Consider the following 27,057-nt stretch of genomic DNA (forward strand, 5'->3'; position numbering starts at 1 on the left):
GATCACAATATTTCCTACCACTTGCTTTAAGACATAGGAAATTTTTTCCTCAATAAATATTGAGGCAGAACAATGATCTCAGGTAAGGTGAATGTTAAAAAGTAAGATGCTTATGGCATGTCACTGTGAATGTAGTTGAAGTCATCTTAACATTATAAGGTTATAATAAATATAATAATTAATAGTATTTATTGTCATAGTGATAATTGCTAGCAACAGGTACTTCTAATCTCTCGGTAAGGCAACTGAGGGTCTGCAGGTGTCTCTGCATACTGTGTGGGAGGACATACTAACTTTTCCATAGTGACCACTGTCTATTTCCATCCTCGGTGTGCTTTCCACAGCAAGGTACATGTTTTATGCGATAGCTGCTTCAGCTCAGTTTACTCTGTCTGAACTCTGTATTCTTCAGTACTTGTGAGCTGCATGCATGCTGTCTCAGCAGCAGTCAGTGGTATTATATATAGTTCATAGCTTCAGCACTTGTTAATCAAACCTTGTCCACATCCTCTCTACAAAGAAAAGGAAAACAAAATGGAGATGGAGTATTGCTATTCCTTTGAAAGTGTCTCCACCCGTGTTGCTATGATTGGCAAGAGAATAACTGTCAGTCACTAATGAGCTGCATTACTTTTATTAGCCCTGTTAATAAATCTGTACCTGCCTCATTTTTGTTGCCTTCTTCTGTGCTCATGCAAGAATTGGTGGACATGTTGCACACCAAATACTTCCAGCCAACCTTACAGGACTTTATCAGCACTGAGAATCAACCCCCACACCTGAAGCAGGAGGTGAGCAACTTGTCTATCAATTGGAATAGTAAAGGGCACTGTTGCAGGTATGAGGGCTTGGCACCAACCCAGCAAAGAATACAAGATGTGTTTCCCTAAGGATATAAGGCATACAAGCACATTCCACTTCTTGAAAAAACTTCAGGTCTAATATGAAATCTGTCTGTTTGCTGCATTGTGTCTTCCAAGACTACTGAATAAAAGTTCAGATCTTTCTGATTCTTTCCACTGAGTAGTGGAAAAGAAGTGTATAGGACTTCTACAGCATAAACCCGCAAGGTCAGCAGTTCCCTTTCTCGCATCCAGCCTAAAGCAAAATTCTTATCTGTGCAGAAGATGGCCTCAGGCCATAGAACTAAGCAGTGTCAATCTCACCACCTTGAACTGTGAGGGCACACCATGTTTTTAAGCATTTATTTCCCCATAAACGTGTAACATGTACATTGAAGGAAATCAAAGCAAAGCACACTGCTCTTGAAGTAAAACACATCGTGCATGAACAATTCTATCACCAAAGAAAGAGAGTATGGAAACAGTTTAACCATCTGATCCTCGGGTTAAGAAAATGTAACAGCGAAATACAGAGGCTCAGGTACCTATTGCCAGTAGCTACATTGATTTAAATGTCTGACGTTCTGGACTCTAACTTTCAACAAAATTGATGAACTGGAAGGTTCTACAGAGAAAAGTTTGCAAGCAGAGTGATATAATCAAGAGCAGCTGGGCCAAAGGAGCTCAGTATGCACATGCCCTCAGACAGAGCACACCATTCTCTAAGGCAAACATCAGATAAAGCATATGAGAAAAAACCTGCTAGCTCAGCATTTTGGTAAATAGGGAAGTACCTTCCCCCCCTCACTGTGGTTACCACTGAGTTCAGAAAATAATGACTCCTCGGTCCATCCCCCTCCTCTGACTGTACCACTTCCTCCAGCTGCCTGGGGTGACTGACAAACTGCATAACATGATATTTGAAGTCATTATAGCAAAAATACTTTGCTATTATGCACGATAAATGGTTTCCACTTGGGATTAGTTAATGGAGAAGTATTTTGGGTACTTTTGCTAAAGGGGTTTTCTTTGCTTGCAGGGTCGTTCAGAAAAAGCTCCCTGAACTTTGAACCGTATCTGCAAAGTGAGATAAACAAGAGCCATATAAATACCACAGCCCTTTTCCCCACTCTGTTTTCTTCTGCGGCGGAGCCAGGCAGACCTGCCAAGAAGGGGGAGGAGGAAAGGGTAAGTGTGCTGGGTTTGCTATGAAAGAGCTTCATGACTTAAGATTTGGCAGAGTGTCTGCCTGTTTCTTTGGCTGAAAAGGCTGACAGTGGAAATTTCCATTGGAAACCAGCTGGAAAGTTGAAATATAAAGAGAAGTATAAGGCGGGACGTAGCTCTCCTGCAGCTCACAGGACAGACAGCTGTTGCTGGGCACTGCATGCCAGTGCTGCAGAAGGCAAGAAAGGATATCAAAATGTCATGAGAGTTTCATGTGTTTATAATGGATATAAAGGCAGGCAGCTTTCCTGATGTGTGGAAAGAGTGGAAAAAAAGGCTGTCCTGGTATATACTGGACCACAGTTTAGTCTTCAAAGTTCTTTACCTAGAACGTAAGGAAAGAAACATCAGGGACAGCTGGATTTCAAATACAGCAACAAATGGCTCTTGTTTTAAAAATTAAATTATTACTAATTTTTTTTTAGGATATGACAAGATGGATGGAGCAGGTCTTATTTATCATAACTTACTGTTTCCAAACTATTCTGTGTTCACTGTCAGACTTTGATGTAAGTGGTGAAGTTATACAATTCCACAATCTAGGATGTGTTGGGGAGCAGCTTTATAATTTTACACACTTAGAATTTTAAATATTCCTCAACAATGGGCCCTTAAGCCAAAATTGAGATGTTAATAGAATAAAAGGAAAAGGTAATTAGACAATTTCTTATATGCTTTGATTTTCATAAATATTAACTGGACTAAGTATGGTATGAAATTCTGTAAGATCTGAGGAATCCTGAAATTCAGTTTTTATTTCTGGTTTTTGCAAAATTGTTTCTAGTGCTTGACTTCTTCTTAAGTTTTTCTCAGTGGGATCCAAATACTCCAGACTGACTTGTAAAAATTTTGAAGTTTTTTAAAGTTATTTTTTGCTATGGTCTGTAGTACTTACTGCATACTGAAACCTACTGTTGGTGCATGTACTTCTAAGACGATGGAATTACTCTGGAATCTGAAGTGAGCTGGTCTAGATTCTTCCTGAAGTAAACTGACTTACCATCATTGGTGTCAAAACACAAGAAACAAGGCCATTTTAGAATCACTGAAGTGTTAAAAATGGTCAAAAAGAAATTACAAAGAAGAGGAAATAACTTAGTCTGATCAGTAGTACTAAAAAAAATTCAAATTATTCTGAATGTTTACTTTGCAGCTGTTCAACCACAGTAACAAAAAACCCCAAAAACCCCCAAACACCACAAAGAAAAAACACCTGCCTCTATTATAGAGGAACTCCACTGAAAAACCAAAGAAATTGAGCAGTTAACAAAGAACTCAAATTTATTTTTACAGGGATTTGTTTCTTTTTTTGTTTCTTTTTTTTTTTTTATTAAATGGAGCCAATAAGCTGCTTGTGTTTTCTTGTGGGAATTTCAGAGTCTGAACTTTCTTTAGGCATTGATCTTACTTTGTTTATTTTCTTTCTTTTCAGGTAAAGCCCAGCCATGTGGGCAGATCTGGGGCTAGTTCTGGCCCTCTGTCTCCTCCCTGGAGGAGGGACAGAGATCCAGAACTGCCTGGAGCCCCCAGAATGGCGTATTGGGGAGGAGGACCCAATGTGGAACTCCAGAGGCTCGGTGACAGTGGTGGCTCTCCTCCAGGCCAGCTGATCATTGTGCCTGCGGCAGGCTTCCAGGTAAGCGTGAATCTCGTCCTGATTTTTGTTATCCTGCTGGGAATACTACGTGTGCCCTGCCACAGATGGACTCCATGAGCTCTAGCTGCCCTAAATGCCCCCATCACAGCTGGCATGTGTGACCCAGTGACCAGGCTCACTATCAGCAGAAGGTTCTCTGCCAGTGGGTAAGATTTGTTATCTCCTGACCTACTCCTGACTGACAGATCATCTTCTCCAAATTATGTTTACAGCATAATAGTGTGATCAGCTTGACATTAATGAAACCAAAACCACATGCACACCTGACAGAAACAACAACAGACGATTAATGCAGCAAAGATGGTGAAGCCAAGAAACATCACAATTCTCTGACATGGCTAGATCACCTGTAATAGACATCTGCGATCACTCATTTCTTACATAAGATATGTCGGGGAAAAAATAAATCAAAACATGTGCTTTTAATGTGGCTTTTCAGCCTGTGTTCAGAGATCCTACATATATTTAAAAAATCCAGATGTTAAGGTAAATACGGGCCTTTCAAAAAATTGATGAAGCATTCAAGGAAGTCATCAGTGCTAGGTTTTCCTACAAGACCTGGGACATTGGTGCTCTAGTTTCTAGAACTTACTCCTTGCAAATAATTAGCTATCATGACAATAACAATAGTAATAAAATAATTTTGAGCTGACACGAACAGGAATTGCATTATCTTTGATTCATTTAGGGATTGTGAAAGTATTTTGGCTTAAAAATTCATTGTACCAGTTTCAGGTTTGAATTTTAGTCACAGTTAGAACACTTTAGTTTGCCCCTCTAGGCTGCGCAACTTAGATATTATAATAGGCCTTGCAAGTTTATTAAGAATTGGGTTTAAAAACATAGCGGGAAATCTCTGGTGCTATCAAAGTTAGAAGTGGGCTTTGCGTTTGGCTTTCAAGGTAGTTGGGTTTGGTTCTTACATTTCAGAAAAATTTTAAAGAATCTTCCACATTCTAGACTGTTTCCTGTAACCGAAAAATAAGTTTTCTAGAGCAATTCCACAGGAAGGATACAAATGAAAAGGAAGAATCTCCACATCATGCAGCTGTAATAAAAGTGAGATGGAGCATATTAACTTTTGTGTCAAGTATTATGGTTCTCTAATGATTTATGGTCTTGCTTCTTTACGTTCCCACTAGTTTGGAGGACCTGCGAGTAAAGTTAGAGAATGAAAGATTGGTCAACATCTCGTATGTGGTTGTCAACCATCAGGGACCTCAATCCCGGAGGGAATTTCACCTACTAAAAGAACGTGTTTCAGACTACATTGCTGTCTACCAGCAAGATGAGCAGCAAGATGATGTCTGGACTACTTTAAATGGAAACAAGGATGACTTTCTCATCTATGACAGGTGTGTTCTTACAGAGAAACACAGGAAAATATTTGCATATATTTTGAGTAGTGCTTTGTAAATCTCTATTTCATTGATGCGCAAATAAAAAAGACATCATGATCAACTTCCAAGTTGAATTAAATAAGGTGCTAGCATTTACTGGAAAAACAAAGCTACAAAAGTAAAGTCTTGGTTTTGCATAAGTAATTTTGGAATAAATATCTTTTCTTTATAATTACTGTGGATTTAAATGAACATAAGTGAGTGTAAAATTTGGTAACGTGTTTATGGTTTTGTAGTGTTTTTATTTTCAGACAATTTCATTACATCCATGCATGTCAAAGTAGAATCTTTTATCTCATGGAAATATTTTGATGAGACCTGTTGAAAATGCCATGTAGACATAAGGAAAAATTAGTCTTTAGGTGAAATTTAAAACTTCAGGAGAAAATAGCTTTTTGATACAGGATTCTGGCACAGGTATATTTTGGCAGCACTGGTAATAATTGTTACTGAAATCCCAATTTTTCAATTTTATTGTGATGGTAGATACTTGAAAAATCCTACACTTGAAACATGTCTGTCCTAGTTATTTTATATTACTGTACTGAACATTACAAGTTGTGTATGCCATAAATAAGCTTAATACAGAGTTACAAAGTTACTCTTTTTCTGTAATGTGATGAAATTAAACAGATTAGCCACATTAGGTTTTTGGGATGAAACTAGCAGTGGAATGATCTTGAATGTTACAGCAGCAAATATGCCCAAGTATGGAAGGCTGATGTAATACAACAAACAAACAGAACAAGGCTCTGTTTATTTTGCAGAGGAGCCCCAAAGCTGATGCTTGCCCCACAGCATTTGAAAGGTTGACCAGTTTTGTGCTGTTGACACAGGATACGTGTATATTATGAATTGGTTTAGCATTAGGCTGGCCACAATCCATTATGGTTCTAGGAGTGTGTGTCCTTATTGTGCCTCAGCAAGGAAGACTTTGCCTGCTGCTGGTCCTAGAGGTGCACATACACGTGTAGGGAGCTAAGGGCAGTGGACTGTGTGTTGGCTGAACACGCTGCCCCTGTGTACAGGTTCTGCATTTACTCACGCTCCTTCGAGTGGACCAGTTGTGTAGTCAAGTGCATATCAGAACATCCGAGTCCAGACATGGGGCAGATAGGCTCCATAACAATCCCCTCATGCCCAATAAATCAGTAAAGCAGTGTCCATTCCAATCAAAATACCTGTTAGGTTACCTAAAAACGCTTGGTAAGGACACAGCAATCACTGTCCAAACAACCCTCCTCACTATCCCGATGGGTCTGTAATGAGTGCACCTCTGCTAGTCTTGAGTGCCGCTAAAGGAGAGGCTTCTGGCAGTGCAGTTACCACATCAGCAGAAATCACGCCTCACATACTGGCCAGTGCAGGTGAGCAGGCAAGCATTTGTAAGGAAGATACTGGATTTGTCTGTGAACTTGGACAGAAATACTCCCCATGGGACTGTACAGTGTGGCTGGATTGATACAACAAAAATGGGATATCATAAGAAGAGAGATTTGATTGCAGGTATTTGTAACCATATAGTTCTTTGTCTCCTTAGATGCGGCCGTCTAGTCTATCATCTGGGTCTGCCCTACTCCTTCCTGCATTTTCAATATGTAGAAGAATCTATTAAGATTGCATACTGTGAAAACAAGTGTGGAAACTGCTCTTACACGGTATTTTCTTGTCTCATTCTGTGTATAGTAAAAAAGAAAACTGGATTTGACTGGTATTTAAAAAAATAATTTCAGTGTGATTAATCCAAAAATATACAATTCTGAATTTTCACGTCTTGACAGAGAGCTTTTAAACATTTTTCCAAGTGAATTAGATTTAATTTGTAATAGATTGCTTGATTATCTGAATTCCTGTCCTTGATAGAAATGCAAATAATTGTCAGAAATGTAAAAGCAGTCTTGGAGGGTAATTCTGTTTGTAGAGTTATATAGAGGTAGCGAGCAATTAACTACTCTAGTTTTGTGGGACAGATAAAGTAAATAAAAAATGAGTATTTTTTTTAAAAACCCAGGAATAAAACTCAAGCTGATTTGCATTACTATTTATTATAGTTTGTATTTAAACATGGTCTACAACAGTTATTTTTAAAAAGTGATAATACAAGGTGACAAATTATAGTTACTGCTCTAAAAGAAGGGTGGGTTTTTTCTATGTGTCATTAAAGATCAGAGATACTTCTAAGGATTATCAAGAAATGTACATACATAATCATTGAAGTTCAATTAGAATAATGATTTTTGATCCCGTCATGCAGCTTTCTGGCTAAATGTAGACCAGACAGGTTAGATATGAGATCTAGAAAAAGAATATTTGTTATTAGCAATTACTAAAATTATAATTGCTGAACAGCCCTGTCTAGTTATCAGTAGTGTGACAACACAAGGTTATTTTTGATATGTTCATACACTCTTCAGCAAAATAGCACAAATAATTTAAAACTGGCTTTCATGCTCTGCAAAAATGTCAAGATAATTAATACTTTACAACTAGTTTAATTAAATACAGTGCCCTGTATTTAATGCAAGCCTCTGTTTTGCAGGAACCTGATATTGATGCTGTATGTGAAAACATCACTAAAAAGATGGGTGAAGAGCTGAGAGAGCTAGAATCCAAGCCGACAGGACAGCATTCCCATCCCCACCACCCACACAGACACGGACACCACCGCCGCCACCACCACCACCGCCACCATCACATGGGTAGTCATGATCCCAAACATGAGAACCACCAGGCTGCTTCTGAAACTGAGAGACGTCATCCTCACAGCAGCTGGCGTCACAGGGTTTTTGGCCATCACAGACATCATCAGATAGGTAGTCAGGAGCCGGTAGAAACTGTCCCTCCAGGAGAAATTGTGGAAATTGCACAAGATAAAAAACTAGGAAAGAAAGGGAAAAACAGCTGTAAAAACCAGTTAACTTGAAACTGGCAGACAGGATCAGACTCAACCTCTAGTAGCTGATCCTGTCATTGTCGACACCTTTTGTTTGAAGAGCTAGGGAATTCTGTCACTTGACAGTGTCGTGGAGCACTACCAAATTCCTGCAGGTGACATGGGCAGCTGGCAGCAGAGGACATCACTGAGTCTTGACAGTGACGTCTGCTCTCTGCTGCCTGACACTCACCAGCAGGAGCAAGTGAAACCAGTGACACCTGACAGTGACAGGAAAAGGTGAGAAACTGATCCTGAAAAACAAACTAAGCACCTTCCAGAAACAAGGGAGTCCCACTAACTCAATTCATAGAGTTGCAAGAGCAGAAAAATAAACAGATCAAGTGTTTTTATTGCCCCCAATTCAAAATTATACTGACAGGTATGTGGAGTTAAAATATTGCAAAGAGGTATATTTTTAGAGCAGTGTTCTTAGAATTATAGAATACCTGTCAAATTCCATCAGTGAAAAGCTTCATGATTTAAAGGAATTTAATTGACCCCTAAAAAAGTTTGGTTTTCAGTTCCACTGGGAAGGTGTCTGCATTCTTGATTAATTTGTCTTTCTTGTTTCTCTTCTAACATTCTGCTTGCATTTGTGAGGACAGGAGCATAAACTATGACCTAGGGGCTCCTGTCTGATGTTTTGCAATCCAGAACAGAAGATAACCAAGACAGATATATGAATCATTTTTTATTAAAAAGACGATATATTTGAAAGTTGAGGTTGTTTGTTTGGTATTTTTTCTAACCTGGGGATACAAATCATGTACAAGCAAAACTTACTCCTAAGCAATGTGACAATAATTTCACATGAAAAATGTAATATATAGACATTAACTGCTTTATTTTCAAGTAACAGATTTATATGCTTAACTTTCATGGCTTAGATACAGTAAGAGGCTCCATTAATACATACTGCTACAGCCTGTAAAATCCTACTAAATCTGTAACATCATCCTAAAGTGAGAAGTAGTGTTAACGACAGTGTCAGAATCAAAAAGACGGTGGGATGAAAACAAGTTTAATCTTGGTATAATGTTTATCTTTGTTTATAACAGTGCTGAATTTGATAAATCTGTATCAATTAGTAACATAATATACCACTTAAACCTGTGTAACTAATCTGTCTGTAGCCTAGCATTGCTAATGTTTGATTAATGGAATGGAAGTAAATCCATTGTTAGAAGGATTCCCGGATGAAGAAGAGAATATTCATAAAAAGAAAACTGCTATGAAAGTATACACAATAATTAATGATGGTTTAATAGGGAAATTACTACTCCTACAAAACCTGAATCTTTTTATTGTGAATGCTGATTAGCAAGAGAGTAGCTCTGAATAAACACAGAATGCATGCCTTTGGAATGTTTGAAAATAGTGTTTTCAATAAAAAATACTTTCTTCATGTATTGTGTTCATTTTGAGATGCACAGTTTGAAACACCGAAATGCTTCATGCAATTTGTTCAGAATCGCCTCCGTTTGAAGGGCAGGTCTTCACCTTTGTTAAGACGTTGCTCCAAGTCTCTTATGGTGTTTCGGAGAACTTCAATTTCCTTGTTTTTCTCTTCCTGGAGATGCTGCAGCTTCTGTTAAGATTCAGGGAAAAGCTTCATTCTTAAACATCACATAAAATTATGTAATGATACATTTTGCTATTGTGAGTAAGAAATATTCTAATCAGAATATTTTCCTCAGTATTTCATATCACAAAATTACAAAAATTATTTCCCCAGAATCCTGCTTTTCTGACATCTCAAAATCTTAAGTTTACAACAACAACAAAAAAAGCATTTACACGGTTTGTATCAGTGTCATTTATGTCAGTTCTATCTTAAGTTTCCAGGTTAACAATTCACCACCTCCCATGTGGCTTTTTGTTGTTGCTTACCCTCATCAGTATCAATAGGCCAAGAGCCATGACAGTTGGAGTTGATGATCCTAAAAGCCTTTTCTATCTTAAATTTTTCTTTGATTCTATGAATTCTGTTGTATAGAGGTGGGAGGGGTGTGGAGGGAGAACAAACAGAGAAACCCCAGGGAACTCCTGCTTCAAGCGCTCTGAAACATACTCCATGTCTGTGTGCTACAGGTTGTGAAAGCACCTACCCTTCGATAGATACTTTGTGGCAAGACTGAAGCCTCTGAAAATGACTTGGTGGTTTTATCCTGAGCTCTTGCCAATTTAGCATTGAACTGAAAGAATCAGGCAAGACAAAACAGTAAGTATGAACGGGGGGAGAGAATGTATATTAAATATATCAAGTATAACTTTCACTTTTTATTAGTTGCATTTTTTTACCTGAGCATAGTAGCAGTAAGCCTTTCTACTGATTAATCCTAGAAAAATGAAGCTCTTTATGCTTATGTAAAAAAGAATGCTGTTATGTTTCTTAAAAAAAAAGGCCTCGAAATTTAGCAAAACTAGTACAAATATGATAAACTAAAACCATGTAGATAAGAAAGACACTTCTGAAAAAAAAAAAAAATTGAAGGCTTCTCAGCCACATATCTGCAGGAGGAGAAAATACGGAGGATGCTAAAAACCTCTGAAATCACCATTCCTCTCTTATGTTCCAAGGATAACTCAGCCTGAACACTCAGCCTGAACACTTTCACATCTTATTTCTTTTTTGATGTGTGAAGGGTTTGAAGCATTTCCTTAATTCTTTCTGTAATGGGAGTGGTTTAAAACCTGAGCAATTAAATGCTTGTTGAGTGCTCTGGCTTAAATCTCTGCAGGACTAGAAATTTTTATTGGAATTTTATTTAAACATATATATATATATATATATTCCCAGAATTCAGAAATTAAAACCAAGAAAGTTAAGCAGAAAAACATGGCTGAATTTTTTTATAGCTCAAAATCTAAAAGAGTTTGAAAGTAATTTAATTTGTAACAAGAACAGAGTAACCTTCAGTCTCTCTATCCAGTGGGTGGAACATGATTCCTGAGCAGGAGTGAGTTACCGTTGTGGAAGGGAGCACCTGCCACTGATCTTTGTGAAGACAATAAATAATTAGGTTTTCTAGATTCCATCATATTACTTTGTTAAGTACTAATGAACGTTTTTTCACTACACAGTCTCTTTGAAGTTCACCCAATGCCCAGTTCATCTTTAAGTCAGCTTTGTAATGCATACCTCTATCTGCAGTTTAATTATTTCATTCTGCTTCTCTTCATTTTGAATTTTCAGCTGTCTAGTTAGTTCTAATATTTCCAGTTCTTTTTTCTCTCTCTGTTCTCTAAACTCCGTTTCTTTTACTTCAACTAGCAACACAGTAACACCAAATATTATGATTATAGAAGATGTTTAGATAAAAATTATCATAATTTTCCAAATATTGAAACTTTCTTGAACACCAACATTTTACTGTAAGACAATTTCATTCAAGCAAAAACCATACTGAAACTATATGAAAACCACACCATCCCATCCCAGTAAGACGGTGTCTTTTTAAAAAAGCATCGTAAGTTACAAAAACTTTCCTTGTTGTTTTCAGCTATATGGATGATCAAAAAATCCTCGTTTTTAAGGTTGTGCCTCTAATGGACAAAATGAATATTGAAGTCAGTTTTTTCTCATTGCAGTATTATTTATTTGTGAAAATAATGTCCTACTCTCCTGAACACAGATAAAACATTCTAACAGCAGTTTAGCAAGGTTCCAGTCAACACTTAACCCAAAACTTCATTCCTTCAGATTTTTAGGTCCAGGTTCCCAGCATTTGTTCTAACTGTTTGGGAATTTCTGCTCATCCTGTGTTGCTGTACTATTGCTTCATTACCACTGTCTGCTCTCTTCAGCTAAGATAAAATTCCATTAAACATGGCCCACTTCTACCGTTGACATGTTTCCACTAAGCAGTGGAACTTATCCTAGATGAAATGTAGCTTCTACAGGTTACAGTATGTTTTACCCATTGCTAAAGCATTCAGTCTTCAGAGGACTTACATTTTTTCCTTATATCGCAATTCAACTGTGTTATTTCTAATTTGTGGTCTTCCTCTTTGTTTTTAATTTCTATCATGAGTTTCTGAATTTGGTCTTTATACTCCTGTGAATGTAAAATATTTTATAAAGATCTTGCAGTTTCTGTGCTCTTAGTCTTCTGCAAACAACAACCATCATGCAAAAATGTACAATAGTCTATAATTCAGTACTTGTTTTATCCTCAGTCTTGTAAATTTAAACATCCAATTACTTCTTACACTGTCTGGCTGAAGTCCACAGATGAAAAACATAACAAATTTCATTGTATTAGAGCTATCTGTTAATATAGAATTAGAAATTGTACTTCTTAGGAGAAGAGGCAAATGGAGATGATGCCTTAAGAGGCCACCTAAAACAGAGACTGGACAAGAATAAGGGAATAAAGGTAGGTGTTTATTTGAAGGGCCTTCAAAGGTACACCGTGGGAAGCCAGAGGCTACTGCCAAGATGGACCCCAGGATGGACGACAGGTCACAAGTTCTTCACATTTTTATAGGTTTGGTTCATTAGCACATCAGAGTTAATTCTCCAATTAAAGCTTCAGTTTAATGATGTAATTTCCCCTCAGCTTGCCCCCTTTTCAGAGGCTTTAGGTTTACACATTTTGGGCCTAGGACGGTCTGGGTGTCCTTGAAGAGCAGGCCCGCAGAGGCTTTGTTATCTCTGCCTAGCATGAGAGAGTAGAAGTTAACAGGCTACAAGAAACTTCAGAGTTACACACTAAGCACTACAGGATTTGAAGAATATTAAAGTTAAAACCTAAGGCATCAGAGAGGTAATATTCCTTTTCTCAGACCAGGATCTGACACAATGATGAAGTTAGTTAAGGGACTACAGTTTCACCTTTGTGGATTTTTGACTCTAGGATTGCATGATTCAAGTATGAATTTTGTTGGTATTGCTTATACCAAGGATTCCACAAATTCATGCTGGTAACCGTAGACACATCAGTGATACCAGCAGTAGTGATGCTCAAAGTTTGAACATGCCAATTATGAATTTACTCCAGTAACTACTCCAGAATTATCAAGGAATTGTCTGTAGCTGCCACTGTTGAGGTGCTCACTCCAAAGTTGTTACTGCAACCCTCTAACAAGACCGGTCGCCACTCACCAGAGCAGTGCCTGGGGGCACTCACCAAGGCAGTCACTGATTGGGTAAGAGTATATGGGAACATAATCAGGTGCCTTCAGAACAACACCAGGAAGTCCCACCGTGCTCAAACATGTGTTTAATGGGTGGAATAATAGTTTCTCACATCCTTCAGAAGGCATTAATCATTTTTTACTTGAACTGTCAAGATAACAGTTCTATTGGTATAAATATTTAATTTTAAATTGTAGTACAAACACAGGCAAAGGAAATCATCAGTGAGATTCCTAATCCTAAACAGGTAACAGATCTGCACTCTTCACACAGAGAACTATGACAACAGAGAACTATGAGCAGCCCTGCTGGTTTTACCTCCTTTGAAAAAATGAGTGCCATAGATAAAAAGTAGAGAGATCATACATTGAATTTATTATGAGATACGGATAAGAAGCAGAGATCTATTATCTTTGTAGTATTTATTCCTGAATAAACTAGACAAAATTCAGACCATTTCTGATTCTCTGGCAGCACAACCAGGCATCTTCAATGTCAAAACCTTATTTCCACACAAAAAATTATTTTAAAGCAAGGGATTAGAATTGTGAAGATAAAGTTGAATTTAAAGCTAAACACAGCTAAAAATCCCCCAAGTGCATCTTAGATTTAGTCAAAGTTCTGAGCACCAAGGTAGTTTTAACCTCTTAGTTCTTCTAACGTCTTCTCATATGGGTACTGTCATGAAAACACCCTTCCTCTTTTCGCACATGATAAACATTAAGGGAAGAGCAACAATAAGAGCATCAATAGCAAACCCAAGAATAAAAAGATATAAAACACAATAGGGACGCAGTATTACTCCTCTACCTAAAGAGTGATAATTTGTGACATACCTCTTCACAAGTCTTTAATTTATCTTCCAAGATGTGAATGGTACCCTTCAGTCTATCATTTTCATCTGCAGAAAAAAAAACTGTATAGTACACTAAAAAGTACATTTTGACAATTTCATCAGCATGAAAGCAGAATAAGGAAATTACTTGCATTTTTTGACTTGGCTGGACGTTAAGAAACTTTTTTTGTAGACATTATAACCATCATTACAGAACTACATACCATCAGTTTCCATTTTTTAACAAGAAAAATCATAGTTTAATCAAAATATTTGCCTGGTATTACTATTTAGAACCGTCTTTAGCCTTCTGATAAATTATGCCTTCAAGAAAATCTAGCTGTAAGGTCCTTTGACTCGGAAAATTAAAGACTATCATCATGGCTACAACAGTTTAAAATTGGAAGATGCAATTTTGAAGTACTTGTTTCCCAAAAACTAGAAAACAGTATGCAAATACTGGATTTAGAGAAAATAGGTAATGCTTTTTTTATTATTAATGTCAGTTTGAGTATTAAAAACTTCCGTATACTTCCAGTGTTAGAGGTTTATTAATATATATGCTAATATATCTTGAACACATAATGGTCATAAAATTAACTTCATGGTGTACTGCTGAGCTGTAGTATAAAGATACGGCAAGTATTTATGTATTTTATATTCAAGTAAAAATGAGTAGTTGTCAAGTATATGTGGATAACAGCAATAACATTTAATAACATTATACTGAAGATTAAGACACTTTGGTTTAACAAAGTGATAAAAATTGTACATAAACCCTTGAATAGTCTACAATCCAACAGCTGAATGATACTTTCTCACCTGTTTTAAAATTGCCTGTGTTACGATGAAATGAATTTAAAGCCCAATGTATTGATTAAAATAACCTCCCTGAGGTAGTTTCTAAGTAGGATAATGGCAATAGGCATTTTTTACTGTGAAAGATTGATTTTAGACACTTTTTTTTTGTTTCTATTTGTCTGCCAGTAAGTTTCTGTGTCTGACAAAAATCAGTAAATGCAAACAAAAAATTAAATGCCTGCTCATTTGAAATTACAGTACAGCATGTACTGTATAATAACATTTTTTGCCTTTACCTTTCACATTACACTGGTTTTCAATAGTTTGTGTGAGACCCTTTATCACATTCTGTAGAGTGCTGCATTCTGAAAGAAATAAAAGATCCAGCATTTTTGAATAGTGTCTTCACAAATTTACATTTTTTTTGCAAAATTTTATCAAGTACCTTATAAAAATTTTGGGTCACTATTACTCTAAGTCTTCGTACTGACTGTGGAAATAAATCAGATTACCATTACATGGTTAGTGCTTAATTTTAGCTTTTAGTTTGATGATAGATTAAAATCAATTTTATGAAGCAATACAAGCAATTTCATAAAACTATTACATTTTTGTTTCTAGTCAGAAAACAAGTATCTTTTTGTTTTCTGGGCAACATTAGAAGTTTTCCATACAGCCTTCCAGCAATTTGATGTATTTAATAAAACTGAGACTTACTTTCCTGGCAGTATTTCCTTGCCAATATTCTTTTTAACAAGACTAAGGGTATCCACTCATTGCAGTCTCTCACCCCTTTTTTTACCCTTTTCTTGATGCATATAACATTCATCTTTTGGCTCAACATAAACTTTGAGAAATTCAGAATATGTGCTATATCTCCATTATCTCATTTTATACAACATAGTTATACATGCAAGCTCTTATCAGTTGATATACTTGTATTTCATAGTTTTATTTTTTAAACTGTGTTTTTAATGTTTAAATACCATATGTACTTCCTGTAACATAGTTATTTGTTTTTCATTACATACAACTTTTATCCCTTACATTGTAAATTTATTAGTAAAGTCACAGAACAGTCAGACTGGGAACAGTGGGGGCTCTATAGCTGAGGTTGCTTACTTTTAAAACTTCTTTTTCCAGAGTATCACTGCATTTCTTAAGTTGCTTTTAATTTCCACAACACGTAGAAGTTTGCTAAATAACAGTTACTGGTCTCATTAGACTAAAGCCCTTTGGAAAACTGTCTATCATATAATTAAAGATTACGTTACAAATAATGGAGTGAGGAAGAGGAATTAAGATCCTAGCTAACAGATTCAATTTTCTGCTGAGTCTTTTTGACCATTAGCCTATTCTTGCATCGAGTCTGCTGTTCATGCAGACGAGTATGTTAGCCAGATACCTTCTCCTGTTCCATGCTCCAAAAAAAAAAAAAAAAAACAGTAGAGGGAGCACAAGCAGCACAGAAACATTGCCTGCCTCTCAGTTCCCATGCTGGATCAAAAGTGGAAAAATCCTATTCAAAGTCAGAATTACTAGATTAGTATGCCTGTTTGTACCAACTAGTTCTACTACAAATTTCCTCCAATTTGAAAATGTATGGAAATAAACTCAGATGTTTGTAATTCATGCACAATTTGGAAAGACACCTGAGTCAACACTAGAGCAGCAGCTAGTCTTTAAAAATAATCACAACTATTTAAATGTAACCCACTCTTTCGTTCAGTCCAAAGAATATCTGCTTATCCTTCTTATCTTTGAAGGACATATCTTGGCAAATCCCATATGTAATTACAGTTGTGACTGGAAAAAATTCCTGGGAGCCCACAAGTTTTGCTTGCCTACATTACGGAAAAGAATCAGAATTTTGCTAAATGTTTGCAGCTTTGTGGATCACTGGCATAGCATCTGCTATGGATTCTGTGTAGTTCCTTCCCTGTAAGGAATACTGCCTACATGCAGAAAGACTGAACATCACAACTGCTCATCTGCATTTATAATTGATTTTTTTATAGGACAACTACATCAACTACCTTTTCCTCTGACACCTTAGAAACACTAAATAAACAAATACCCAGCCATGAAGATGCTAAATAGAACCTCCTTAAGTGCTTCATAGACAAAAATGTGAATGTTTTCTTTTAGAAAACTACAGTAGAATTAAATTCAGAACTGTAGCAGCACAAGAGTCTATTTAGCCACCATAGAAAAGGTTTAGGAGCAGAAAACAAGGATGCCAGACTTGTATCTATCTTAAATGGACTTGCAATGATTTACACAAGACAAAAAATGTTGTTTTGAATCTTATCTTTGTTTAGCAAAGAATGTATCAAGAGAAAATAAAGTTAATATATGACCTCTCAGAGTGTGTATGCACTGGTCAAGCTGCTTTTCTTTTCCCACCTTATCTTGGGTGTTTCACTGCCCTCTCCCTTGAACTTTAGTTGTTTTCTTTCCTCGTTTGCATTTCCTTCAGAATTTCCAATCTTCTTTTACCTTAAACAGTTCTAAGGAAAGACTTTAGGCAAGGATATCAAGGAGTCCTCGGGTTCTCACTTGTTGGAGATTTCTTGGGGTGTGAAATGCTGGGTTTTTTTGTTGTTGTTGTTTCTTAAAACAAAGTGCTCTTCAGCCAGTCTAAAATTCCACCTCCTACACCCCACTACCACTAGTAGCCACAAACCCTTCAGTGTAGGTGGAACAGCAGCCTTTTCTTCCACAGCACTCTTTCTTCCTGCTCCTCTGCTGTAAGCAATTTCTGTTGCCTTTGGACCAATTTTCAAAAGATATTTCAGGAACTGTGGCTGAGTTTGGTTCCGGGAAGCAGCTTGGGACATAAGGCTAGGAGAAATATTTTTTACAAGCCACAATTGGCAATACTACTCTATAAAAGCCATTCTCACAACTGCAATCTGTTCAGGTAACTACTGCCAGCATAAAGATGAAAAGTTCCTAGTCAACCAAAGTCTTCCTTCAGATATTCAAAAACTGTGAAAGCCCCAGGTGCATTTTCCCCCATGCACCTTCTGGGTGTTTGGCTGGGTACAAGGCCATCTTAGAAAGAATATAGATGGTGACATTGAAAAAAGCCGGCAGCAGATTCAAAATGGACGCCCCTCCTTCCCTTGGGAGCTGATTGTAAACTGAGGCTTTTACCCTTGGCCTATGCTGCAGCTGTGTGGCAGCCACATACCAGACCCTGGTCATGACCTAGGGAGTGATTTCCTGTCTTGGTAACAGACCTGCCTCATCACTTGGGACCAAGTAGTGATCCTTGGGCCGTGTCTGGCCTTTGTTACCATTTCTGAACCCCATTCTGACTCAGTCTCCGGAGCCACTCCCATCACTACAGGCTTCTTTGGTAATGTAGACTTTTGGCTGCCCGTGGCAATCCTCACTGGGCCAGCCCTGCATGGGAGTGGGTTTTGCATGGTTAAGCCCCTACATCCATGGTCTTTGTTACAGGAGCGGTTCCTGACCTTTTACCTTGCTCCTCTCTGACCATACCAAGTCTTGCCTCCTTCTCCGTTACCTTTTCTAGTTCTGCTATGTTTGTTTTGAGATGTGTGGACCAGAATACGACATGAAAATCACAGACCTTACAGAGTCACAATGCTTATTTCTTTTTTTCTTCCATAATCATGCCTACTACTGTGTTTGCTTCTTTGTCTACTGATATTTTAAGAGAATATGAATATTTTAAGAGAACTGTTCAGAGGACACCAAGGTTGTTCCTGAGAAGCAGCCAACTAAGATCAACAATTGTTTATACAAAATGCCTTCCATATGCGCTGCTACCAGTCATCCTTTATCATGAGTTTTTTGGTATATCTGAAGAGATTATCATCATAACCAAACTTCATTCACTCAATAGCTCAATTTCAACACTCAGTTTCTAATTATGCTAAATTATCCAAGTTGCAGTGAAGCTCTAAGTAAAACCCAACTGGCAATCTCACTCCTATGTGCAACTAAGTTTATTCCTACCCTGTTTCCTAACTTTTAGCAGGCTGACTTCCCAAAGATGAAAGTCTTACAAAAAGATGCACCTTTCAGCTACTTTACAAACTACAGAAGAATTACCAACCACAAATCTGTGCTAAGCACTAGATATTGTTTCTCATTTCAAATACTCATCTGAAAACAATTCTAGAATACAACAAATCTTCATTTTATAGTTTTCTCTGTAATTCCTCCTTTGTTTCACAGCTTTTAAATTATGATTATAGACTTCTAATTCCCATCTGTAAATGGTAAATGACATTTTATTAGCTTCCATTGAACAGTTTGAATCCTCATAATATTAATATTTACTATGAGATGGATTTCATTACATGACTTAAGATTAGGCAGTACTGCTTTTCTCACAGTATCTTAGATACCTGCTATGGTTTTTTTTATGGCTGAAAATAATGGAAATATTTTTCAGAATTTCTTGAATAGATGCAAAAATCATACCTTTCTAAAAAAATAACTTACCCTCTTTTATTGATTCCTCCTTTGATTGGCTTAATGTTAGCAATCTGTTACATTTTTCCAACTGATGAATCAGTAGGTTATTTGCTTCATTAATTTCTGATATTTTCTAGAAAATTGGGAAAAGACTAACATTATATTAACATGTAAAGTTTTGAGTTTTAAGTGAATAAAAAATTTAACAGTTCCACAATACTGCAGTCACAAGCCTGTATTATTTCCCATTCAGGAAATTCCTTTATAGAGAGGAATGATGCTAGACTTGATATCCTGTACTATTCCAAGTTTACCCTGCAGAACTAAGAATGCTGACTTACATCATGACTTATAAACTATTTTCCTCTCAATTCTGTAGCCCAGAGTCTGGATCAATCCTCTTCAAGGTTCTTTCTACTGCCTTGCATATGAGGCTGTCAGTGCTCTTGCAGAGCAACAACTTGAACTGTGGGTGGGAATAGGAACTGGTATAATACGTTTATTCCAAGAGAAATGCTAAATTTATTTCAGGTGCCCCTTTTATATTGCTTCTAGTACAGATTTGCTGACCAGGAAATCAGCGGGAAGCTGATCAACATCAGTCTAAAAAGAAACATGGTACTGATTTTCCTCAGTGGGTTGACCTTTGCAGAAATGACACACATATAAGATAAAGGAAGCCCAATGCATATGGAATGTAAGAATCCATGCTCCTCATAAGACAATGACATTTTTGTAGAACAAGGAACAATTTCTGACCACGTGGTCTAGTGAGAGGTGTCCCTGCCTACAGAAGGGGTTTGGAACAAGGTGATCTTTAAGGTCCCTTCCAGCACAAAAGATTCTGTGAATCTATGAAAGCTGGGTAATACTGTTATCTTCCACACCATCTTCCACACTCTTCCTGAGAAGGCAAACTGGCTTATGGATGATTAAAATTCTAGCACAGAAACAAAGGCTTCTCAGGCTTCACAGAATTCACTCCGATGACTCCAAGATACCGTCAGTACAAATATTTGTCCAAACAAAGTTGGTATTACAAGGCATAACAAGAAACTGATACCACTTAAAGAAATTTTCACTCAAAAATTTTTTGAAAACATCACACAATAACTATAGATGGCAATCTCAAGATTTTTTACCTTCTTCACTTACCTTTTCTATCTCTGAGAAATCTTCTAAAAGTTTATCAAGGTTCACCACAGTGTTTTTCTTCATAGTTTATAATCACTATGATTCATTTATTTCTGGACCATATAATCAAATGATCACTATATATATTAAAAAATAGATCTATAAATTAATATATTTCTCATTCATACGATGTAAATTCTTAGGCAAAAATGTAAGCAGAACACTCTTTTTAAAAACTAAAACTACTTTTGCATTGAAGCTAAACTTCAGCCTATTTAGGATCTTGCATTTCTAGGAAATACAATGAATGTCAGAAAGCCCAAACAAAATCTGCCAAACTGACATTGTAGTTGAACTTGGAAATTTTGCTGCAATTAAAAAATTAACCTGGATCCACTTCCATAGACAGAATAATGCACCGGGCACATATTAATGCAGCATCTTTTACCTGTGTAGATGCTCTGATAGATAACTACTTAAGTTTAAAGGTACTGACATATTTTCTTATAAACAAGTGTTCAATCAGTAATAGACACTGCAACACATAAACCTTGCTGCAGAATAAAAAGACAGTATTTTGAAAGGCACCGATATAGTTCCAGATTTTTAACACAACCCCTATTTTTATAATTCTACTTACAGAATCTTCAGCATGTATTTGCAAGATGGATCTGAAATACACAGCATGAATGCATATAAAATATTCAAACTATCTGTCAACATCAGGCTCCATGAGACAAGAATTCCAATACCAGTAAACCATGTGGTCCAAACAAAATCATGACTTCTATGTGGTAATGTGTGAACAGCGTTTTTACAAATAACAAAAAAAATACAATCAGAGAGATGAACCAGGAGTTAAAATGTGTTCACTACCCTTAAACCGAATGGATTTCCAGACAGAAATACTTGCAGTACAGTCAGGGAGAAATAGGTAAATGCACAATACTAAGCAGGCACCAAAAGTACATAACTGAATTATTCTGTCAGTCATTCAATATTTACAAGCTTTTATATGTATGTAAGTTCTTTAACGAGGCGGTAAGATATTGCTCCTGTGTGGTTAATACTTTTTTTCCCTTGTGCCCACTGTTTCCTCAGCGAGACTAAAACTAAATCATAAGCCAAAGCTCAGTTTTTTAAATTAACAGTTTTTCAGAATATAGTAAACCTAAAAAAATTAATGCTTCTTAGTAAAATTAATGGGGTTTTGGGGTCTTTTTAATGAATTAGTAATCCTAATGACTTGTAACATACTACAATGCAATGATTTGTTAAACTGGTGTTTTAAAATATATATTTAAATGTATTTATATTGTTTTTATTGTATTTATATTATATGTAAATATGTGTTTAAAATGTATTTAAATATGTATCAAGTTTTTAAAACCATTATACATCTTAATATTCTGTTAGTTGATAATCTAAATGTACGCTACGAATGTCAAGCCCTGACTTTTCCTATCCTTATCATGGTCAACATCTTATATTTGCCAGTCACCATTTTTTCCATTATATTCTTAAAACTGTGTTCCACTCTCCACATTTTGACAGAGGATGGAGTTCAGGGAGCTGCCGTGTTGTGCTGTTTTGTTTGTGTGTTTCCTTATTCTATGGCATCACTTGTTTTCTCGGAAAACAGGATGTGCTCAGCACTTGACAACAGTACCACTGGGTACAAAACTCCTGCTGAACTGGAACAGTAAATTAAAAATAATGTTGTATTATTAATGTTGTATTTCTCCAGCAGGAAAACTCATCACTGTTATTTTTGTGCATATTACTATTATATGTTATGTCTTCCAAAGGCATTTTTGTTAAGCCTCCCACTCCTGTTTTGAATGATGACATTTATGTCACTGAGGGAAAAATTAAAGATTTAAATTGTGGGTTTGACTGCTGTAAAAGTGACACCTTCCTTCAATGCCTCTTTGACCCCTTGCCATCCATGCTTTCCCAGTATCACTTTTAAAACTATTGTAGCTGATGATCCCGTTTGGAAATTTAAGTTTTCATTTTTTCGCTGCATGCGGCAGTGAAACATACATAGAGAGAGAAATATGTAGACATTAACTGAATGTAGCAATTATTCAGTACCAGGCACGTCAGGCGTTCCCGTCATTTCCCGATCCCCTCTCACCCCGCGCGCCCTCAGGCACCTGAGGGGAAGCCGCGCGCCCCCGAAGGCGGGAAACTCAGTCCCGCCGGCGGAGCGTACCACTACCGGCCCTGCGGTGGGCGCCCCCCGCCCCCCCTCCGGCCCGCTGGTGGGCTCGGCTGACCCCCGCCTGTTTACAGCCTCCCCCCAGGTGCGATGAGGCTCCTTATTAAGACTTGGATGTGTCCTCATCAGACCAGAGAGCTGTTAATTTACTTTATGGACCTAGATTTCTTTTCAGAAATAGGCTGTATAATTGCATTCTTAGAGCCCAAGCTGCATGCTCGTATGTGGCACCGCACACTTGAGGGGAAGGGAGTACCCAAGATTCATAAATGCTGTGGTTGAGCAGAAGGTCAGAAGTCAGGGAGTCGACAAAATGTTGAAGTTGTTGTGTTAGTTGCTGACCTACTCTGTATGGTCATGGATTTTGGATGAAGGGATATGATGAAGAACGAAGAAAGAAAAGAAAAGAAAAGAAAAGAAAAGAAAAGAAAAGAAAAGAAAAGAAAAGAAAAGAAAAGAAAAGAAAAGAAAAGAAAAGAAAAGAAAAGAAAAGAAAAGAAAAGAAAAGAAAAGAAAAGAAAAGAGAAAAGAAAAGAAGAAAGAAAAGAAAAGAAAAGAAGAGAAAAGAAAAGAGAAAAGAGAAAAGAAAAGAGAAAGGAAAAGAGAAAAGAAAAGAGAAAAGAAAAGAGAAAAGAGAAAAGAAAAGAGAAAGGAAAAGAGAAAAGAAAAGAGAAAAGAGAAAAGAAAAGAGAAAGGAAAAGAGAAAAGAGAAAAGAAAAGAGAAAAGAAAAGAGAAAAGAGAAAAGAAAAGAGAAAGGAAAAGAGAAAAGAAAAGAGAAAAGAGAAAAGAAAAGAGAAAGGAAAAGAGAAAAGAAAAGAGAAAAGAGAAAAGAAAAGAGAAAGGAAAAGAGAAAAGAAAAGAGAAAAGAAAAGAGAAAAGAAAAAAGAGAAGAGAAAAGAAAAGAAAAGAGAAAAGACGAGAAAAGAAAAGAGAAAAGAAAAGAAAAGAGAAAAGAGAAAAGAGAAAAGAGAAAAGGGAAGGGAAGGGAAGGGAAGGGAAGGGAAGGGAAGGGAAGGGAAGGGAAGGGAAGGGAAGGGAAGGGAAGGGAAGGGAAGGGAAGGGAAGGGAAGGGAAGGGAAGGGAAGGGAAGGGAAGGGAAGGGAAGGGAAGGGAAGGGAAGGGAAGGGAAGGGAAGGGAAGGGAAGGGAAGGGAAGGGAAGGGAAGGGAAGGGAAGGGAAGGGAAGGGAAGGGAAGGGAAGGGAAGGGAAGGGAAGGGAAGGGTCTTGTGTGGTCTTCATCCCCCTATAATCCCTGCCCATTTCTTGGCTCACTCCTGCGCTTGTGCTGTGCTCGGTTGTGCTCCAGAAACTGGGACAACAATGTTTGTCCTTGAAAAGTGCTGCTCTACCTCTGCATGGCCCCTTCTCCAGCCACATCTTGTTCTTTCTCACACTGTGTTAGTGCCAACAATCCTTGGGTTTTGCCAACAATTCTTGTCTGTTATTACCAACAGTCCTTTCTTGGCTCCACAGCCATCCAGCTATCTGTGTTAAAGATGTGCACATTGAGATATACACCCTTATCTTCTGAGATTATACAGAGTATAAATGGACCTCTTGTCTGAAATGCTAAATACTCCATAGCTTTCTCAGATGACCTGGTTTTGTCTGTAACAAAGAGGGAAGATGTTACACCTTGAATACTGTTTGGTGCTGTCTCCATGAGCAGAACTTTGTGTGCAAATCAGAAGATGCATCAGGGTGCATGCAGGACCTTTTGTGCCTGCAAACATTCAGAGAAATAACAACCTACCAGTCACGGTCACCAGTGCTGTTTTGCAGGCAGCTGCTGAATGAGAACGTCTGTGGGTTGGTTGTGCCCGCGGGGACATTGACTTAGATAAACTGATGAAAATAATTTTCATGGATAGAAGGTCTGCAGCTGAGATATGAGTGGGGAAGGGACACAGTGCCAAGTGTGTCAGGGACAGATATTAATAAAGAAAGAGGTATCCAGGGAACTCGGTACATGCTACTCATGTTTACTAGCTCACTTTCCCTGCGTCACATACCAGTTTTACAAAATCTGTTTCACATTTTCAGTTGTTCTTCTAAATTACACAAATTTTTCAAAAGGTTTGGTACTTTAAAAAAATTATAATTAAAAAAGTGTAATTAAAGTTAATAAAATTGTTAATCACAGAAATCTGTGTTCATCTTAGACCTAGAAAAAAGTGCAGTCACTGTTGATTACTACAGAGAGAACACCCCACCGAACTCTTGTGTAGTGAGCATTCTAATGCACACTAAACCACAGTATATTGCGCAGACTATTGTTTGTGTTAATTATTTAGCTCTAGTTTTATTGTATGGATTACATTCATAGGAAGACGGGGAATGAAGACTAAAACCCAATTCTTATGATTAGACAAAAATGTCACCCAGTGACCATATGTTATATTTGTAATAATGCTGTGCTAAATGACCCATATATAAATATGTCATTTGACCTCTGGGAAGGTGATTGCTATGAATAGACTCTGGAAAAATGCAGAAAATAAACATTGAGGGAAAAATGTTTGACAGATTTTGACACAGAAATACATGGAATGAAGTCTATAAGCCAGGGGTAGAACATTCAGCTTGTAAAAGATTTAACAGTCAGCAAATATTCTTTTGTTTCAGCTTTTAGAATATTGCTGCTAAAATAAGCAGTTTAATACTGCATACTTCCAAAAGATGGGCTTTTTATCTATAGTTCATTTAGAATTAATTCTAATTTTTTTGTCCTTTTATAGGGTAGTAACTTCTTGTGCAAGACAGTTCAAGAGTCTGGTGGTCACTGAAAAAATGTTTGATATCCACTGTGTATTAGGCAGGAAAGCAGCAGGTAGCTGATGATGCATACTGCAGCCTACAGAGAGTTTCTGACACGTGGAAAACATTGATGTTTTTATTGCCATTGTGAACATCCCTGTAAGAGAAACTGCTTAACCAAAGACCTGTGACCAGACATTGTTTTGTATTTTTGTATTCTGTTTCAACATCATCTGTGTACTTTTAAAATCTCATGGTTAGGCAAGGGCTTGAGCAGTATTTTACTGATCTTCATGCCATTTTGATGGTCTGTAGTAGCCTTCTGTACAACCCCAGCCATCTCAAATGGAAGTGTCTGATTTACAGAGTTAAGGTTTGCAAGATTCAACTCAGTTCAAAAAATAATTAATGTTGACGTTTTCAGAAGAGCCCGTGGAAGGAAGAGCGTAGGTTTTAACCTGCCCCAGACTGCCACAGCACTCATCCCAGTGTTCAGCAGAGTGTCACACTGACTTTGGTGTTAGACTGTAGAGTAGCTTAATAAGATGGTAGTGTAAATTGTACTCTCATGCATCTGGGGCATCAGCATAGTGTTTGCTTTGTTATATTCCTGTCGATGAAAGGATTTGTTTTTCTGGTTTAGGAGATGAAAGCTATCAGAAAGGATATTTGGTATAGAAGTACCCATTTCTGTTGCATTCTCCAAAATGTTTATATTTGTCCAAAGAATTAAAGCAGAAATATACACAAAATACATACAAATACACATTTATTTGTGCAGAAGGAGGGGCAGGAGGTACTTCAGGCACTGGAGCTGAGATTCCCCTGCAGCCCATGCTGAGACCCTGGTGAGGCAGCTGTGCCCTTGCAGCCTATGGGGGTCAATGCCAGAGCAGGTGGATGCTCAAAAGAAGGCTGTGACCCTGTGGGAAGTCCATGCTGGAGCAGGGTCCTGCCTGTTGTGGCATGTTTGCTGGTAGGACTTGTGACCCTGTGCGGGACCCACTCTGGAGCAGGCTGTTCTTGAAGGACTGCACCCCATGGAAAAGGACCCACTCTGCAGCAGTTCATGAAGAACTGCAGCCCATGGGAAGGACTGACACTGGAAAAGTTAATGGGGAGCTGTCTCCCACGGGAGGGACCCTATGCTGAAGCAGGGGAAGGACTCCTCTTCCTGAGCAGCTGCAGGAATAACGTGTGATGATGAACTGACCATATCCCCCATTCCCATCTCCCTGCACTGCTGTTGGGGAGGAAGTAGAGCTGGGAAAGGAGGGAGGTGTGGGTGGAAGGTGTTTTTAAGATATATTTTATTTCTCATTATCCTGCCCTGGTTTTGATTGGTAATAAATTCAATTTATTTCCCTCAAGTCTAGTCTGTTTTGACTGTGATAATTGGTGAGTGATCTCTCCCTGTCTTTATCTCAACTCATGAACCTTTTGTTGTACTTTTTCTCCTCTGTCCAGTTGCAGAGGGGAGTGATAGAGCAGCTTTTGTAGGTACCTGGCATCCAGCCAGGGTCAACCCATCACATTATTAAGTAGGGTAATATAGTAGAACACATTTAAGTAGATCAATATAGAAATAAATATATATGTTTGTATGAGCAAATATACCTGCTAAAACAGTATCTGTAGCCATTAAAATA

General features: G+C 37.5%; 2 protein-coding genes across 2 annotated transcripts; one reads left to right on the plus strand and one right to left on the minus strand.

Moving 5' to 3' along the window:
* The first annotated feature begins 1,783 nt into the window (after positions 1-1,783).
* On the plus strand, positions 1,784-9,466 carry SELENOP (selenoprotein P). Its single transcript, XM_032095981.1, has 5 exons — positions 1,784-2,030; positions 3,502-3,705; positions 4,869-5,081; positions 6,667-6,784; positions 7,666-9,466. The coding sequence occupies exons 2-5, from the start codon at positions 3,515-3,517 to the stop codon at positions 8,326-8,328; spliced, it is 1,185 nt and encodes a 394-aa protein (XP_031951872.1). The 5' UTR covers positions 1,784-2,030; positions 3,502-3,514; the 3' UTR covers positions 8,329-9,466.
* On the minus strand, positions 9,115-20,533 carry CCDC152 (coiled-coil domain containing 152). The gene is given in 9 exon segments (XM_032095982.1): positions 9,115-9,649; positions 10,170-10,256; positions 11,204-11,331; positions 12,017-12,119; positions 14,038-14,102; positions 15,134-15,202; positions 19,320-19,425; positions 20,448-20,515; positions 20,518-20,533. Coding segments are annotated over 9 exon segments (765 nt in total). The 3' UTR covers positions 9,115-9,526.
* Between the last annotated feature and the right edge of the window lie 6,524 nt (positions 20,534-27,057).

Source organism: Corvus moneduloides, chromosome Z (assembly GCF_009650955.1).
Source record: "Corvus moneduloides isolate bCorMon1 chromosome Z, bCorMon1.pri, whole genome shotgun sequence".
In the NCBI taxonomy this organism is placed as follows: domain Eukaryota; kingdom Metazoa; phylum Chordata; class Aves; order Passeriformes; family Corvidae; genus Corvus; species Corvus moneduloides.